Source organism: Pipra filicauda, unplaced genomic scaffold (assembly GCF_003945595.2).
Source record: "Pipra filicauda isolate LSUMZ 115617 unplaced genomic scaffold, ASM394559v2 scaffold52_size3558583_pilon, whole genome shotgun sequence".
In the NCBI taxonomy this organism is placed as follows: Eukaryota; Metazoa; Chordata; class Aves; order Passeriformes; family Pipridae; genus Pipra; species Pipra filicauda.
Window position 1 is genome coordinate 1,251,456 of NW_024104676.1, and position 18,533 is coordinate 1,269,988.

General features: G+C 37.8%; 1 protein-coding gene across 4 annotated transcripts in view; it reads left to right on the plus strand.

Moving 5' to 3' along the window:
* RNMT (RNA guanine-7 methyltransferase) overlaps positions 1 to 17,263 on the plus strand; it is a 17,438-nt gene extending 175 nt beyond the window's left edge. The window contains exons 1-11 of one of the 4 annotated variants that reach the window (XM_027742935.2): positions 114 to 374; positions 1,302 to 1,584; positions 3,746 to 3,878; positions 5,363 to 5,485; positions 6,502 to 6,617; positions 8,466 to 8,647; positions 9,241 to 9,405; positions 10,523 to 10,640; positions 12,066 to 12,167; positions 13,577 to 13,610; positions 15,453 to 17,263. In XM_027742935.2, coding sequence (XP_027598736.1) covers positions 1,345 to 1,584; positions 3,746 to 3,878; positions 5,363 to 5,485; positions 6,502 to 6,617; positions 8,466 to 8,647; positions 9,241 to 9,405; positions 10,523 to 10,640; positions 12,066 to 12,167; positions 13,577 to 13,610; positions 15,453 to 15,490 — 1,251 coding nt within the window. In that variant the 5' untranslated portion in view covers positions 114 to 374; positions 1,302 to 1,344 and the 3' untranslated portion in view covers positions 15,491 to 17,263. Of the gene's footprint in view, positions 1 to 113; positions 375 to 541; positions 893 to 1,301; positions 1,585 to 3,745; positions 3,879 to 5,362; positions 5,486 to 6,501; positions 6,618 to 8,465; positions 8,648 to 9,240; positions 9,406 to 10,522; positions 10,641 to 12,065; positions 12,168 to 13,576; positions 13,611 to 15,452 lie in introns of those variants that run through there. The other 3 variants (XM_027742937.2, XM_039387086.1, XM_027742936.2) reach the window with 3 other exon arrangements.
* Positions 17,264 to 18,533: the final 1,270 nt, after the last annotated feature.

Here is an 18,533-nt window from a genome sequence, read left to right on the forward strand (position 1 = left end):
CCGGGTGGGCGCAGAGAAGCGTCGGCGCCGCCGTTAACGGGCGAGGAGGCCCCGAGGGCTCCCGAGGGCTCCCGGCCGGGTAACGGGCGAAGGGAGGGAGGGAGGGAGGGAGGGAGGGAGGGGAAGGAAGGGGCGCGTCCCGAGGCCGGCGGACCCGTTCGCCCACTTTTCTCCCCCTCCCCTCTCCCCCCCTTCCCCACGCTCCAGGCGTTTTGAGCTCTCCGGCTGTTCCCGCGAAGGAGCTTCTGCTCCCCCTGGGCGCTTGGTTGTCAAAGTCGGATCGTTTCACAATTTAGCCCATCAAACCATCTGCTTGGAATAGCCGCGTGAGCATAAGGAAGGGTGCGCTGCTGCTGCTTTGGAGACTGAGTCAGGTGCTGCGGCGTAGTGGAGAGATTGTTTCTACAAGTTGCACTCTGAGGCCATCTGTTTTGAGGAGAGCTGCTCTGGTGTCTCTGTGTAGTGGCCCCCTTAATGGATGTGTTCTGGCAGTAAGAGGCGAGCCTGGATACGGTGGACTGTGCATGGGTTTTGTTATGGATTTGCCAAATTTTTGTTAAGGAGTTGCCAAATTGCCCCCTCCTGTGTCTTACTACAAAGTAGATGCCCCGTGTCCTGATGATGGTGTAAAGAAGAACTGGTGAAAGAAGAACAAGTGTAAAGAAGGCTAGGATGTGCTACAGACCAAATGAGCTTTGTGGCAGTGGTTTGCAGCCCTATGGGCTGTGTGGGTATTTGTGAAATAGGGATGCGGGAATGCAGCTGCAACTGAATATTCCAGGTTGGCTTGGAGCATAGTGGGTATTCTTGACAAACTGGAAAATCCACAACTGATATGAAAACTTGCTAATAAAAAAAACATCTTGAGGACCTCCATTTTAAAGCATATCAGGTTAAATAATGAATTTACTAATTTGAAAGAACTCGTGTTTCTAAAAAAAAAGTGATTTGTAGGTTACCTTTTACAGGGAGGGAAAGAGGGAGTTTACAGTCTCAAAACCAATAACACGTTGCAGTTGAATCATATACTTAGGAAAGATACTTAGGAAAGACTCAAACATGAAGAGTAAAGATTTATCTTAATTTGATCTTATTATAAGAGTACTTTGAAATTCTGAGTATTTAATTGTGCTTTCTTTATGAAATAACTAGTCAAATTTGAAGTCTATATGTTGTGTAGGGCAAAAGCATGTTATGCTTTTATAATACCAGTGTTATGTTTGAAAGTCACGATTGTAACCACCAGTAAGTGAAATTCAACACTGAAAATCTTTGGTGTTTTGTTTCTTTCCCTTCTATAGATTTCCATTCTGATCAGTGGACAAGGAGACGAACCAGCCAAAAATGGCTGATGTAACCAAGACAGAAGAACAGGAAGTAGAGAAGAGTTCGGTTGAAGAAGTGGAAAAAACACCTGGTACTTCAGAGTCAGATTTGGGTCTTGGGTGTGGGGGTGAAGGTGACAGTTCCACCTCAGGTACAGTGCAGCCCATTGCAAATGAAAAAGAAGGTGGTCATGGTGATCACGATGGTAGAGCAAAGAGGAAGAATTTAGATTCTGCAGATGAACCTCCGAAGAAAATAGTGAGTATCATTTATTTTGAGTTGTTTTCAAATCCTTTTTTCAAAGCCTTAGCTCAAGAAAAGATTGAAAATATTTATGCTAAGCATATGTGAACCAGCATGAAACACCAAATATCAAAGTATGTGGGTAGCTTCCTAGCAAAATAACAGGTGCACAAATTATGTTGTCTTCACAGAAGAGAAAGAGGGCTGGTAATCAGAATGTTAGTCTCAGTACGTGCTTAGTCTAATTCTAAGACTGTCCTTCCATCATTTGTGTGGTAGCAGTCTGGTAGTGTAGGGTTTACTGGCATTAGTCCAAGTCCTGTATCTTGAACTCAGATCTCGTGTATGTTGTTATGCTGTGTGTTAGAGCAGTTAACCTGTGCTTGGGAGGTTCTTCCATAAGATAATTTTGTCCTTTCATTTCATCGGTAAGGTATTGTATAGTTTACAAAACTCTGCAAACTGCATCCTCTGTGATATAACTTAAGTCTAATTTGTTTACAAAGTGAAGTACTGAAAGATTTAAGATTTTTAAGACTACAAAAGTAGCAGAAAATATATGCCCTTTTAATTGGGAGGGTGAAAACGGTAATGTTTTATATGATGCTGTCGTTTTTTATGTATGAGCTTGTAGAAACCGATGCTTTAATATCCAGTCTAATTTTGACCTTTTGGGATGTTTAAGTGTAGTTTGAAAATGTCTTTGACCTAACGTTTTGTTTCTCTGTCCAGAATTTTCCCAGGATGTTAATTTATGGCTAAGCAGTCTGGTAAAATAAAGGGTGCCCTTCGCTGTGGTAGAAACATTATGAACCCTTTCATCTTTTTAACAATGTGGAATAAGGTTCAGATAAACAAGAAATACATTGTTTTTGTGTAGCTTAAGGGTGGAGAGAAGTGATTGAACATATCTGCCAGCATCTAGATGTTATTGCTGATGGCTCTTTGCAGCTGAGATGTTAATGGTTTGTATGAGTATGTTCCCCACACTTGTCTAAGCCGTTCTAACTTATGTCACCTTCAGTTGCCATTCAGAGAGCCATCTGTGCTTACCCTAAAAAAGAAGTGGTCAAAATATTTGTTAGTATCAGTCAGCCTGGTATGGTAATAAACAGATGATGGGGTCATGGAGATTCCAGACAACTACTTCTGTATTCGTTCTGAAGGTTAGCAAATATGTATATGAAACACTGAAGAATTCACTTGTTATCTTAAAGTCAGTCAAACCTTCTTTTCCCTTGAGGAACAGCTATTTGAATAGTAAGATCCTGGGAAATTTGCTTTTGTAGTCAACTCTGGGGAATGCTTTTGATGGTTGTATGGATTCATACTGTCTGGGCTTTGTAGCATGTTTTTATGTTTTAACTGAGAATCCTTCATTCTGATTTATACTGTTATTTCAAATGCTTTTGTGCCTCACAGAATTTGTGTTGGTTCTCTGTGTTCTGTTACTTTATTTATAATTTATTTTCATTTCATGTATATAGTTGAAGATTATTTTCAAGGTGAAGAGATGTTGGGAGCATAATATCTGGGTGTAGATTGCTTCTCTTTGTAACATGGGACAGAAATCTCTTGGAGTATTTAAAGTTAAGGCTAAATCAAAGACATTTCTGTAGCTAATTGTAAAGCATGAGATAGAATATATTGTTAAGTGATTCCTCATTCCCTTAACATGGTCTGCTTAAAACTCTGGCAGTGGGGTTCATCCACTTGGGGCTTTATGCAGCATTGGCTAGTTGGCATTTTGATTAAATTGGCAGTTTATACACTTCTGTCAATGAAAACACTGAATTTCTGAAACAAGCTCGTTGAACAGTCTTCAAGTTCCTGGAGAAGGAACATCCTTTTCTTCAGTCCCAGGCTTAAGGGAAGTGAAACTGATTCTTTGAGAGCGGTGAGAGTATTAGAGAACTGAAAGTATTTCTCTGAGGGAAAGATGCTGGGTATCATCCCTTAGAAATTACTTGAATGAACTGAAAAAGGGATTAAATTTTTAAAGGACATGAGCATCAGGACACGTATGGGAAATCTCTTTATAATGATGGTGCTCTTCAAAGTATTGCTTGTTTGCTTTCTTAAATTCTTGAACTGAACATGTGTGTCTTTTGATTAAATGAAAAAGTAATAAAGAAAATTCACTGCTTGAGTCTCTTCCTTCCTGTCATTTCTGCAGTCTGAGACAGGCCACGGGCAAGCTGTAGCTGCACATTATAATGAACTTCAAGAAGTTGGATTGGAAAAACGTAGCCAGTCTCGCATATTCTACCTCCGAAACTTTAATAATTGGACGAAGAGTGTCCTCATTGGTAAGCTGCTTTGATTCATCGCTTAGATCAATCAAAACGATTGAGTAAAATGTAACCATTTTTTGTATCAAAATGTAACTTTTTTGTTTCCCTACTCGATTGACAGTCTCCTAATACGTGGTAAGTTTTTCTACTGCAGTGAAGTGTTTATATTTAATTTGAATCTCTGTGGTAGTGTTTTATATTGTTGGAGTGCCAAACGTATGGTAAAGTTTTAAAGATCAACTGACTTAAAAAGCAGAAAAAATTCATACTGGAAACTGTTCTTCGTGACATTTTTGCAGAGAAAAGTACAGCTTTACATCATAAAGAAACGATCTGTTCTTAGATTGAGCTGTTCTTATTATTTAAGTCTAGCTCAAATAATTCATTAGCCATTTTCCCAAAGCAGTCTGGGCTCTGGTCTTGGTTAAACAGTTCTGCAGGAAACTTAAACACATAAATATTTTCTTTGTCAGCCGTAGTCAGTGGTTTAAGAGATAAAAAAGTAGAGGATGTAATTCTTTAAGAATCAGCAGGTTTTTATTAGAAGGCAAAATCCGCTGTCCCGCAGATTAATTCCTAAGTGAGAAAACAGAGCCATCAGATATCTGCCAACAAAGGAAAGACTTATCGGCACAGCAACACAGGTTCATGAAGAGGGATCTGTGCCAGGAGATGTTGGCACCATTTGTCTCAGCATGCTGCTTTTTGTTGTGTTGTATCAGAGCAGTTAGAAGCAATATTTAGATTTATATAAAGCTGTTCCTGAAGCCTGTGTTGAAGCCTTTCTGTCATAGGGAATTTCAGCAGTGTGGCTTTATAGCAGTTGTATCAAAACATATTTCATGTCTCTTACTGTGAAGAAAAGTTGCTAGCATGCTGATATGTTTTACATAATATGCCAACATCAGTCAGAGCAGAGGGAATCTAGACAGAGTGGAGATAGAAGAGAAAATGAAACTAGTGTATGTAGGGTAAAAAGGCAGTGAACAAATAGGTAATGTTATTGCAAGGCCTGGGAGAGTGAGTGGAAAACATTATTTGCTTTTGTAGAGTGACCAGGAAGAGATGTTGTTGTGGCTGATGCGTTTAATTGGCTTTTACTCTTCTGCAAAAGGTTTTCCCATACTTTCAAATAACAGCTGCCTTCATTATAATTGTAATGAAAGGGAACCCTGTTTCCCTACACATTCACAGGGTGGTTGTTTAGCCTTGTGCAGTTTTGCCTCATCCAGGGAAACAGTTCAGAGCTTCGGTCATGTTACACACACAGCACATTAAGCACAGAAAATATTCATTATCTTCTCCATAGTTTTAAAAGTTTGTGGTTCCTTTCATCATTCTAGACATTTAAGTCTAGACTTAAATATTAAGAAGACTTATAGGCAAAGTAAGGTCTGAAGTGTTTTAAAATTCTCAAACCCTTTTGGTCCTTTAGGCTTCTATGTGCAATACAAGTGAAATACAGAGATGTGTATATATGTTTCTTTTTATTTTTCTAGGTGAATTTATAGACCGGGTACGACAGAAAAAGAATGATATAACTGTTCTGGATCTAGGATGTGGCAAAGGTGGAGACTTACTGAAATGGAAAAAAGGCAGAATTAAAAAACTCGTCTGTACTGGTAAGAAGACATAACTTTCTAGTGAAAGTACATCACTGATCTATGGGAAGACAAAGTACATCTCCAGTATTTTATTTTTTTTCCACTATGCCCAAGAATGCAATGAACATCTGTTGTCAAAAAATCTTATTTTGTCTTTTAACCTGAAGACATTGCCAGCAGAAATACAAGAATCATTGGTTTTCTGTGTATTTAGCTTTCAGTTCAACTCCTAACTACAAGCTAGTATCACTAAAGAAACAAAGAACTGCCATAGATTGTCTTAGGGAAAATGTGGCACTCAGGAAAACATTGACATTTTGTATTTTATGTCTTATCTCCCACATCTGATCTCTTGTAGTATTTGTAACTGTTCTGAAAACACACACAGAATTTAAAAAACAAATAAACCCCACAATATTGTGACAAAAAGTGGTCTTGGGTGTTAAAATTTTCAGACTAAGAAAGGGGAAAGAGCTGAAAGCTAAATAAAAAAATCTCGTTTGAATAATTTGCTTAGATATTTACAGGAAGATACCATCTTCCTTTTTCCCAAAAAGTATCCCAAGGATAATCAGAGGAAGTATTACTTAACTTCATATTTAATTAGATACTAAAAATCCACAAAATTCCCATAAGTGGGAATTATTCTGGGTATTCTACATTTTGCAGTACTTTCTTGCATTTTTAAATGGGCAGTATTCAAATACAGTTAATTCATTTACTTAAAAAATTCTTATGTAAATTCATTGCTTATTGTCAGAAGCTCGCTGCCTGAGAAAGGAATAGTTTTAGAATTTAAAAAAATTTCTCATGATGTAACATATCAAAAATAATTGCATTTCAATATCTTTTATATTTGTAAGAACAGTAGGAATGAGAATCCCTGAGACCTGAACTGTTTTAACAAAACTGAAGATCAGTTTTTTATCCCTGCCATATTGTACCTTCTGTGTTCCAATAATCATTCCAGTTTTCTTGTCTGGAGAGCAGTTTATGCACCTCTTTTTTTTTTTTAATTATCTTTTCATACATAGATATTGCTGACATTTCTGTGCAGCAGTGCAAGCACCGATATGAAGAAATGAAAGCCCGGTGTCGATATAATGAACACATTTTTGATGCAGAATTCATACAAGCAGATAGTACCAAGGTACAGTTTCTATGCTTTGTAATATTCTGGAGATTTAACGTTCTTTTGTAAAGTAAGTATAGGAAGTTGGTGGTAGTGCTATAATATTTTGGGCATATATTTGTTTAAGATCAGATTATTGTACTACCAGGAGAATCAGCCATGTGAGTTACTGGAAAGTTGCTTAAGATGTAGTTAGATGCGTTTTACTGCTGTTGTACAGTGTAATATTCTTGAAGCCTGAATGTCTTTTTCAGATAATCAATCTGGTGATTTCAGTCTCTTTTACTTGACAAGGGGAACACAACAACTTCTCACCTCTGGAATTTCTGTGAGGCAGCATGGGATGTTGGAAACTACCTTGGTGAATGTTTTTTTAAATAATGGAATAAATAAAGGACCTTTTCTGATTTGACTTGTACATTTTGCTTATCCCATTTTATTTTTCTGGCTGCATTTTAGTTACTTGTATCTTCAAAACTTGTATGATAGAACAGGTTTCTTAGACTGTCAGGAGGCAATGGTGAATGCATTTCTGAGGCTTAGGAGGCGGTCTTGTAGCCAGAGCTGCTTTTGCTTCCTAGAAATGCAGGCTGAGAGTACCCTGCTGATTGTAGGCTGAGGTGCAGAACCTACCTGGTTCCAGCATATCTGTGGAAAAGCTGAACCTCTTCTCAGCCTTGCAGAAAGGGTTGTTTGCTGAATTCTTGGTTGTCTTTCCTTCGTCTGAGAAATAGTCTGTTGCAGGTTCATGTCATTTCTCTTGGCTCAAAGTTACAGTTCGGGGAGAGAGTCTGTCCTTGCACACGAAAGTTCATTTCCCTGGCTTTGTATCTCTATCACGAATGTTGTATATCCTGCAAAATCTCATTCTTTGAGCTCTCTAATTCTGCCCACCTCTGTTTCTCACTTCCTTGAATCTTTCTTAAAATATGGAGGAGGATTAAATGAACAGATAAAATTGCTATTGGTATGTGAAGTGTCTGTTTTTATCTTGCCATGTGAGGAATGTTGACTGTGGCACGAACTACTGAAGTTTGGGAGTGAGTGAATGGGTGGATGGAAAGTGTGTGAGAGAAGAGGAACTTGGGTAGAACTGTTAAGTATGAAATATTTTACATACAGAATGCATTTCTTGTGTCTTGGGAGAACTTGTATGCTCCTGTGTTGTTTATGGTGTTGCTACTAGTATTGTATAAAAGAAGTCTGATGAAGAAGACTTAAAAGAACTGCTGAGTACAGGGTCAAACTTTGGCAGGCTTTAACCTGACAAATTCCAAGGGCTTCAGGTTCTTCAGATTTTAGTTACTTGGTCTGGAGTGGGCAGGAGCGTGTTAGTACGCATGTATGTATGTGAGAATACAGACAAATACAACTTGGTGGTCAGAGCAAACCACCATATTTAAAACAACTCCTTCTCCTCTCAAATATATGGTGAATGGGTCAATTCTCATTCTCTGAGACTTAGTAAACTGAAAATTCATTTTATTACAGTAGTTTTTTCCAGTTAAACGGTGGCCAGTTATAAACCCTCAACAGTAAAGAACCTGTGGAAACTACTAGGTAACTGACTTGGGTTTCGGCCTTTCAGGTGCAGTGGTGTTACTTGACAACCTGGAAATAATTTGAGGACATGATAACTTTGAAATTGTGTGTATTCCTGGTGTTCCTAAATATTGTGTATGGTTTTCTGTGTAGCAGAGAACTTTTTCTTACTCTTACCTTTTTCATCTTGTCCATGTTAACTTGTGAAGGAATGAGTGCTGAAAGGAAAAATTTAAAAGGATTGTGGGCATAGTGTATTTGTTGGAAGATTTAAGTGAATCATGCTTGTTTCTGTAGCTTTTGTTTCTTTTAAATCTATTTCAGGATCTCTTGTCTTCCAAATATAATGATCCAGGTATGCGCTTTGACATTTGCAGCTGTCAATTTGTTTACCATTACTCATTTGAGACATATGAGCAGGCTGACATGATGCTTAAAAATGCTTGTGGGAACCTCTCTCCTGGAGGTTATTTCATTGGCACAACTCCAAATAGCTTTGAACTTGTGTAAGTACTTTTATATTCTATTAGTCTTTCAAAAGTCTGTGAAGCCTTGTTAAGTGCTAATTGTTGTTGCAGTGCTCTAATACATTTGAGCAACAAAAGTGAGGGTTTTTGCAACAATTTTGGATTCTAGTCAAAAAAATCTCACTCACAAAGCTGACTCAAACAGGTAAATCAATACTAATCCTTGTCTCTTGCACCCAGGCTCTTCTGGTATAGAGAATAGGGCTTCATACACTTCAGCCCTCTTTAGTGACTTAAATAGTGGCAAAATGGCTACAGCCCAGGGAAAAACTGTCAGGGTTTTGTGGTTATTCCAAGAAACCTGTCTTGTCCATGTAGATTGTCTGGGATAAAGATTAATCTTCTGGGTCCATTAAGTCCTTGTTGTGTTGTATAGGAATGATAAACTGTTCAAACCTAGCATGTGGCTTCCTTTCATTGTTTCATTTCCTTATTAGATAAGGAAGGTGGGAAACTAGAGAGATCATTGAATATTCCAGTACTGTGAGAAACACTTTCAGGCCTCTTATGTGTAGTTTTCTCTGCCTGCTAAATACTGGTCAATTAATGTTTGTTTATATCTCGTTTTATAGAAAGAGACTTGAAGCTTCAGAAACAAATTCATTTGGGAATGATGTGTACAATGTAAAATTTGAAAAGAAGGGAGACTATCCTTTATTTGGCTGCAAGTATGATTTCCACTTGGAAGAAGTGGTTGATGTCCCTGAGTTCTTGGTTTACTTTCCATTACTGGAAGAGTAAGTTAAGTTTTGAATTCATTTTACAATGACAGCTGTGAAACATAATAAATATTTGTTTAGTTTATATGTTATTGCATAACACTTGCAGAAAATAATGTTTTGGTTTTCTTATTGTATTTTTCAGTTCTTTGTTTTTTTTGTTGTTGTTCCAAATGCAGAGGTTTCTTGCATTTCCATCCACAACCACTGTCCATTGCACACAGTTGAGGGTGCTCTGGTCAGAAACTGTGGAGACTTGAACTAGGTCTCAGACAAGAACATCTGCATCTGATATGTTTGATCTGTCAGCAAACCTTTACTGCTGTCAACTTTTTCTTCTTTGAACTTAACTTCCTGAGGGGTTTCTTTCTATGTTTTTTTTTAGTCCTTCAAGAAGCTTTCTTTTGTGTCCTCTTCATTGTGATGTTTCTTTCTTGTCTTCTACAACTTTCTTTGAATGTTCGTAGGATTTTTCCTATGACTTATTTTTTCTTCATCTCTGAGCATACATTTTACTCTTTCCTCTGTGTGAACTCAGATTTGCCTTTCCCAGCCTGTGTTCTGAGGTACAGGCAAATGTTTCCGTGTTGGGGTTTTTCCTGCCGTTCAAGCTCAGAATGCTGAAACAATATTAAGCCTTCCCATCAAGCCTGTATATTCTCACACACTTTATTTGTAGTTCTCTATGAAAAATACCAGCATCTGTCACTGACAGCTATAACTGGAGTGCTGCATGTCCACAGTGTCTACATATAATTGAGATGTAAGGCACTAAATCTAATAGAAATAAGTTTTTGAAATATATCCCTAATATCTGACATGATGGATACTGCAGTGAAAAGAGTGTAGTCTGTCTGGAAGTTCTGTATTTTGGGAGAAGAGTAATTTTTCTATTAAAATGTTTGTAAATAATTTCTGCCTAGATTTTTTTGTCCTAATTAAAAAAAAAAAAGTACAGTTTGTGGTAGTACTGCTGCTTTTTTCATCTAAATGTCTTAACTAAAAAAAAAAAATTCTAGAAAAAGTGTAATCCTACTGAATACCATAAGATGTCACTGTGGCTTAAAATTGTTCCTTTGAAAATAAAGCTACAATAATTTTGAGGCTTCCCTAACCAAACTTATTATTTTGACAGAATGGCGAAGAAGCATGGTATGAAATTAGTCTATAAAAGGACATTTCGGGAATTCTATGAAGAAAAAATCAAGAACGAGGAGCATAAAATGCTGTTAAGGAGAATGCAGGCCTTGGAGGTAAATTTGGAGTTGACTTGTTTCATTTTAATAGCATTTTACTTCTTGTTAATTATTTGTGGAATAATGGAAATTCCCGTTGTGAACATTTTGCAATTAATTAGGGACTACCAATAGAAAGAATTTAATTCCTGGAACTGAAAGTGCGACTGTGGTAGGTTGACTTTGACTGCCTGCTGGACACCCACCAGCCTCCTCTCTTGTTCCCTCTTCCCAACAGGATGGGGGGAGAAAACAGGAAAAAAAACCCTTGTGGGTCAAGATAAATTCAAGGAGATTACTTAGCAATTACTGTCACAGACAAAACGGAGTAAACTTGGAGAAGATTAATTTATTGCCAAAAAAAAAGAAGTAGGAAAGTGAGAAACATAGACAAACCTAAACATACCATTCTCTCACCTACTGCTTGTTCCCAGGCTCAGTTTCACTCAGCTGTGCCCTGAGATGGCTCTGTTGGAGCTGGTGGAACCAGCTGTGTGTGTCCTCACAGAAGCCACCTCTGCAGCCCCTGCTGCCATCACTGGGCACCAGCACCCCATAGAGTGATTCAAGTTTGGAAGACAATATTTCAAGTTTGAGGCAAAGTTTTCATTTTTATGAGGTAGGAAACAGAAGCACAAGAGTCATGCCAGGTGTCAGATAGCGGTGACTGTAATCCATTTCTTCCTCAGCAAAGAGAGACTGAAAGCTCTATCTTTGTGCAAGGAATATTGAGTGAAAAGACAGAAAGGAATCTTTGTAGGAATAAAAAGACAGGCTGTGTTCGTAGAAGAAAATGGTACTTGACTCTAACCAAGCTTATGTTTTGCCCAATTTTTTTGCATTTTTTATCCTCAGGCTCTTATTCTGGGTGACTTTAGCAGCTTCAGAGAAGTTTTTCCATGCCACCTGTGAGGCTTTGGTTTTACTCACAGTTCTCTCTGCTTCCCTTTTCCCCCAAACAGTAGAATTCTTCAGCATAAAACTATCAAGTCAAGTATCTGGTGACTTACTAAATTGAGTCACATGGGCTGCAAGTGAACTTGACTGTCCTTGTTGACTCTGAAAGTGCCAGTGCTGTGTGGACTCACTGTCAGTAGCATGGTGACACGGCCTTTGACATACCATCTGTGTTCTTAGAAAAGTGAGAGTTATCTTAAAGTAGTGGCCACTTACAATTGAGGACTGAATTGTTACATACAGATTGTTTGTAACTGGCATCCTTACTAAGTATTTCTTAGTTTTGAAGAATCAGTTGTATACTAATTTCCTGGTAAGTAGGGAGTATCAGACCTGTTCCTTAGGGTGCTATAAAGAAGAGACCTAAATTTAAAATCTTCTTTAGGAATTACTGACTTCTGTTCTGGACTGTGTCGTGACAAACCCATGACTGATGTGATTAATGTGTCTTACTATGCAATTAATGTTTTTTCTTATGTTTTCCAGCCATATTCTACATCTGGTGATTCCAGGCTTGTTTCTGATAAGCCTGATGATTATGACCATGCAAAAGAGTTCATGAAAGATGGCAAGGCAAAGTTACCATTGGTAAGTTTCTTCAACTTCAGTAGAGCAAGTGGTGTCTAAAATTGAGGTCCTGATCTTTTGGATATGCGGCGTCTTCATTTCAACTGCAATAGAATTAGTGTGAATGTCTCTCTGCATGTGAAAAATTGTAGAGCTGCAGGGCTGAGGAGTTAATTTAATCTATATCCTATATTCAAAAAATCAAATTCACTTAATTTGGTAGCTGTTAAGAAATTGGTAATATTGTGAAAGGGAAAGGATATTTCTCCATCTTCTTCTTTCTAACTGCTCTTAATTTGAAGAATCTTCTTATGTTTCTGCATATCCACACTACTGATTTAAAGTTTTAGTTCCAATCCTCTCATAGGAAAGTTGAAAACTTTGTTCATGACACCGTACATATTTGAAATCATCCTTTTCACTGTCACAGATACAGCATGGGGCTGGTCACCTTGAAGTTTTTCCACTTGGATGTTTCTTTTTTTAATCATTGGTTCATCCACTGTTTGTGCTCTGAATTTTTGAGGATATAGTCCTTTTACTGTATATATAAAAACATATAAAAGTCCTACATCAAGAAGGAAAAAAAAAACTGCTTTCAATATTTGAAATCTAAAAACTTTAAAAAGCAAACTGCTTCTTTTAAGAAATAGGCTTAAGAACATGAGAGTGACCAAGTCAGACCAAAGACTTTTTTTGCCAAATGCTTTTTTTTTTGGTCAGGGTTGGTGAGTGGGTAGCATATGGACTGAATTGTGTCCCCGGTGAGAACTCGTGGGAAGGAGATGGAGTGGGCAGAGCAAAAAACCAGCTTGTTGTTACCTGATGTTTCTTAGTTGGTGGGGTAAATGGCAGCAGCTTTTTACTTGTGGGCTTGCTCTGATTTTGTGTGGTTGACTGAGCTGGGAGTAGATTTCCTAGGTTGGATGGCAGGCTGTTTTTTCCAGAATGTCTGAGTTGGATTGGGAGTTAGTATCTTGCAAATACAGTTTCTGTGGGCTGTGGGGAAGTATTAGGTGGAGGCAGGCAGTGTTCCTGGGGAAGGTGGCAGCACCACCATACAGGGCCTTTTCTTCACTTCTGCACAAGTGTTGGGTATCTTGGGCTGGAAACAGCAGCTTCAGCCAGGTCAAGTCACACTGATGTGTGGTGATGCACCCAGCATGCTCTGCATTGCAGAGGCATCCAGACCAACAGTCTGTTGGCCCATTTTCCTATACCTGGATGATTTAGGTGTGTTCTATTGTCTGGGGTATTCCAATTTGTCCCCATCATAGTTATTGGAGTTATAAGTATCTGTGGGCTACAGTAATGCTCTTCTTGTCCCTAAATAGCCAGTCAATGTAAAAGATTGATTATCCTGAGTTAAATCTGTGTTTTATTGCTTCTTCATTTTTGTTGAAACTGTGGCTTTTTTTGTCACCTCCTAGGGAACCTTGAGTAAATCTGAATGGGAAGCAACAAGTAAGTAATATTTTTGAAAACTCAGTATTGATTGAATAACTGCTATGGAAAGTGTGTAAAATAGCCTGTTGGTTATGGAAGAAAATACCAATTTTAAATGTAACAAGATGTTATTATTTGTGTGATTCAAATGCCTGTGGATACATTACGTAGTGCACACATCTCAAGAAATTGGGAGGAAAATGCATAAAATAGTTAAAATTTTGCTTTTTTTTAAAAAATACCTTCTAACATGCAAAATTTTGGGCTAAAATAGTTTTGGAACTATCCTTTACTTGGGATGTATGAAAAATGATACCAATGTTAAAGAATTATTTTGCTAGTGTTAGAGGATTAAATACTACACTTCTGTATGGTACACTTGGATATTATACCATTATCAGTCAACTAGAAAACAAACTCCAGTTGGGACATGCATTCACCAAAAATAATACAAACTTGTTTGGAGAAGACAGGGACCAGAGCTTTACTCTTTTCCTGTAGTGATACATATATCAGGAAGAAGCAATTAAAACATGAATAGTGAAGAGGTGTTTGAATGTTTTATAAAGAGAAGAGAAAAATTCAGTGCCTCAGACACTGCAAAGGCATTAAATATGTTTTGAAATTATGTGAGCACATGTCATGGAAAATGTTTGATATTGGATTTTTCCAATGTCAAGTTCAATAAAAACTCAGTTATAAGGGACTGACAATTCTAAGGATAAAAATTGATTCCTGCAGAGATTTTTACTCAATTCTGTGTAAGTGCAGCCAATCAGCATTTGCATTTTTGCAGACCATTGTTCTGATTGTTTTAGTGATTTGAAAGCAAACAAAAAATGCTGTTTAATTCACAAATGAAAAAATCTTCAATCTGCTTTTTTAAATTATTATTGAATTTTAAAAGGTGTGAATCATAAGGAAGATATTAATTCCAGGAATGTAGAAGTATTATGTACACTATTAATCGAATTGAGAGGAGCTTTTTTTACCTTTAGAAGTTCAGTGATTACTGTATTTCCTAAGTAGTCTCGTTTTCCAGAGAGATTTGGAATACAGAGCTTCTGATAGCTTGCTCATGGCGTGGAACTTTGCTTTGTTGCTGAGGAATGTCTGATAGGCTTGTCTTGAAAGATTTGCAATGTAGCTATGGCACCTCATCCATTAAAATAAAAGTGGAAATCCATAAATGTTTATTAGACTCATGGCCTCAAGTAACTGGTTTAACGTGTCTGTCTGGTCTGGAGCACAAGAACATCCAACTTGCTGGCATTGATTATGTGCCAAGTAAGAGTTTTCCAAGGGTGCTGGTGTGGACTTTACGAATATCCATTACTGGAATCATACTGTTCTGGACTTATAATTTCTTCTTTGTCCATGAAAATTTTAAAAGCAAAATTAATAATATGTGTCATGAGTTTATTCACTTTTCAATTAAAAAAGAAGTTGATAATTTCACTCCTAATTGTCCATTACTGTGTGTATGAAGGAGTCTTAACTTACTTGCATGTGACTTTTTATGTGTAAGTGAATGTTAATTATGTGTAGAATGGCATAGTACTCTATGAATTCCATTCACATTTCAGTAATATCATTAACTGAATACTGAATTAGTGTTGCATTAACCTTATCTGCAGTACATAAAATATTTTGCTTTTGTGCATTCTGTGCTTTATTATGAAAACAAGTATGCTAGACTTGAATGCTAGTGTTACTCATTGGGAAACCATAACATTTTTTATCATTTTAGTAATCTGCTAACAGGTCGTTTGGACAGAATATCAACCTGATAACATGGTGAGAACTTAATTGAGTTGCCAAGGAAGCAGAAACTTTAAATACTCGCATTTTCTTTTTTAGGTATTTACTTGGTATTTGCATTTGAGAAGCAGCTGTGAAACTTCACATACCGGATGCAGCAAGAAAAGATCATATCCATGTGCAAGTTGGAATGGTCAGAAATCCATTGTGGCAACTATTTTTTTATTTTTTATTTTTTAATTATCAGAAGTGTGCAGGACACTACCAAAAACTAGAGCAGCTCGTGATTCAGAGTTACATTGCCTGTCTGTGACAGATGGACTTGTGTGTGTATATATAAGAAAGATTCTGAACTAGTCTTTTTAAGCATTTGTAAGCAATCTGCATGCTCTCAAAACTTGTGTTTGAACTGACACAACTTTATGTTAGACACAAATGTTTTGTTAGTAGACGTATGTTTGTGATTACAAGCCTGACCCTGCACTTTCTGAAGTTGATGGAAAGAAGAGTGTTGACTTTGATGGTGCAGAATGAGGGCCTAAATACTGTTCTGCAGAGCTCAGTTAATTCATAACGAGATTTATTCAGACATAGAGGGTATGTCTACATTGCATGCAGAGCAAAAAATACCTTAGTCAGTTTGAGTACCTCCGTGCTGTGCTCGAGCCTGCAGTGTAAATCTACCTTAGTGGTATTCACGGTGTAGTTTACATGGTAAAATCACATGATGTTCTTGTTTTTCCTGCTTGCTGATACATAGTGTCACTTCATGGTGCTTTCATGATTAAACGAGTTTGTTCTGTACAAAACTGCTCTGAACGTACTCAATTTCTAATGTTTTAAATCTCTGCTTCGTTTTTCCAAATATGACTGTGTGGTAATCGGTAACAGCTGCTGAACTTAAATTACTTTAAATTACAACATTTTCTATTGTATTAAAGACTCTCCTGACTTTTCTGTAGTTTTAATGTTTCTTGAAACTTACTAGGCAGATCTTAGGATAAATTTCTTTCTTGTTTCATAAAATTCCAAGTGGGCTTGGCAATAGGATGTTGGTAGTGATGCCTCCTTAAGGCATTGGAAACGTGATCATGTCGTGGATCATGAACCAGAAGGGGAGCCTGGGGAACATTTGAGGATAACAGCAGTTTACTCTGAAAGGGAGGGCAGTGTATGTGTGTACACACCCTGGTACATGTGGGTGTGTACAATCCCCAAATTAAAGGCAAATATTTTGCTTGGAAATATAATGTAGTGATAACAGTAGACAGAACTGTGCCTCACTACCATCCTAACTGCTTGTTAGTCTCAAAGCTGGATTAGGGATTTCTGGGGCAGTGTTTGCTCGGCTTTCCAGTGCTCGTAGCCACCAGTTACTGAGAAGGCCTGAATACTTCATGTTTTTTCTCTCTGTTTTTGGTCTAACAGTAGCTGATGGCTGCTGTTAGCTACTATAGTTTTATGTAGAGATGAAATGATGAAATTCTGATGGTACATGAGTATTTTGAAAAGTTATAATAAACCTAGAAAAGAACAATTCCATTAGAGTTAAGTATTCAAATTGAGTTTGTAGTTGTATTGCCTTCTCCCTGTAATTGGGTTATGTTCTTTTCTCCATGACTCATTTTTTTTAATTGTACAGAAGAACACGTATAACCTTCACTTCACTGAAGCAGTAGAATTAGTTGGTTCTGCTGCTGAAATTAAGAAAACAAGACTTCCTTGTCTGCTAGAATTAGTACTCATGAAACTAGCTGAAAAATGCTGACTTTAGAAGTGCTGAAATGTTTCCTTGAAAACTGTGGCGTCAAAGCTAGTTTTGTTAGATTTCTTGTATCAAATTCCATTTGAAAGTACATTGTTATGCTATTTTTGGAAGAAATAAGAATAATAAAAAGAAAGGGAATACAGTGGAGTGTCTTTCCTCTTTTAAGCAAATCTCAGCATATCACATAGTCACATAATAGTTGAGGTTGGAAGGGAACTCTGGAGGTCATTTAGTACAAATCCTCTGCTCAAGCAGATTCACTCAGAGCTGGTTGCCAAGGACCATGTCCAGAGAGCTTTTGAATAGCTCCAAGAATGGACTCAACAACCTCACTGAACATCCTGTGCCAGGGCTCAGTCACCCTCACGGTAAAAATGTCTCCTCTGTTTCAGTGTGTGCCTATTGCCTCTTACCCTATCACTGGGACTTTACATTCCCCCTTGGAGTATTTGTACACATTTATAGGATTACTCCCCTGACTTAAGAAGCTAGACTTAGAATCACAGAAAGGCCTAGGTTGGAAGAGACCTTAAATATCATTTCATTCCAACTCCCTGGCTGTGGGCAGGGACACCTTTCACTAGACTGGGTTACTCAGAGCTCCATCCAGCCTGGCCTTGAACACTTCCAGGGATGGGGCATCCACACCTTCTCTAGGAAACCTGTTCCAGTGCCTCACCACCCTCATAGTAAAGAATTTCTTCCTAGTATCTAATCCAAATCTACTGGCTTTCAGTTTGAAGCTGTTCCCTGCTGTCCTGTCATTACATGCTCTAGTAAAAAGTCCTCCATCTTTTTTGTATGCTCCCTTTGGATACTGGAAGGCTGCTCTAAGGTGTCCTGGCTTTAGCTAGGGTAGAGTTAATTTCTCCTCACTAGCTAGTACAGTGCTGTGTTTTGGATTCAGAATGAGAATGGTGTTGACAACACACTGATGTTCTGATTTTTGCTAAGTTGTGTTTATTCTAAATCAAGGACTTTTTTTTTCCCTTGTCACGTACCCTACCAGTGGGAGGGAGCATAGCTGGGACAGGTGCCTGAACTGACCGAAGGAATATTCCACACCATAGAACATCATGCCTGTATATAAACTGGGGGGGAGTTACCTGGAAGAGGGACTGAGCTGGGTTCAGAAAGAGGGTCTGGCATTGGTCAGCAGGTGGTGAAACAACTGCATTGTGCATCACTTGTTTGTTTCCTTTTTAATATTATTATTATTATTATTTATCATTATTATATTTTACTTTCTTTTCAATTATTAAACTCTTCTTATCTCAACATACAAGTTTTACTTTGATTCTCCTGTCCATTCCACCAGGAGAGGGAGAGAGAAGAGGGGTTGAACAAGCAACTGCATGATGCTTCATCTTCAGCTGGGCTTAAACCATGACATGAGGTCATCTTGAAGCCTT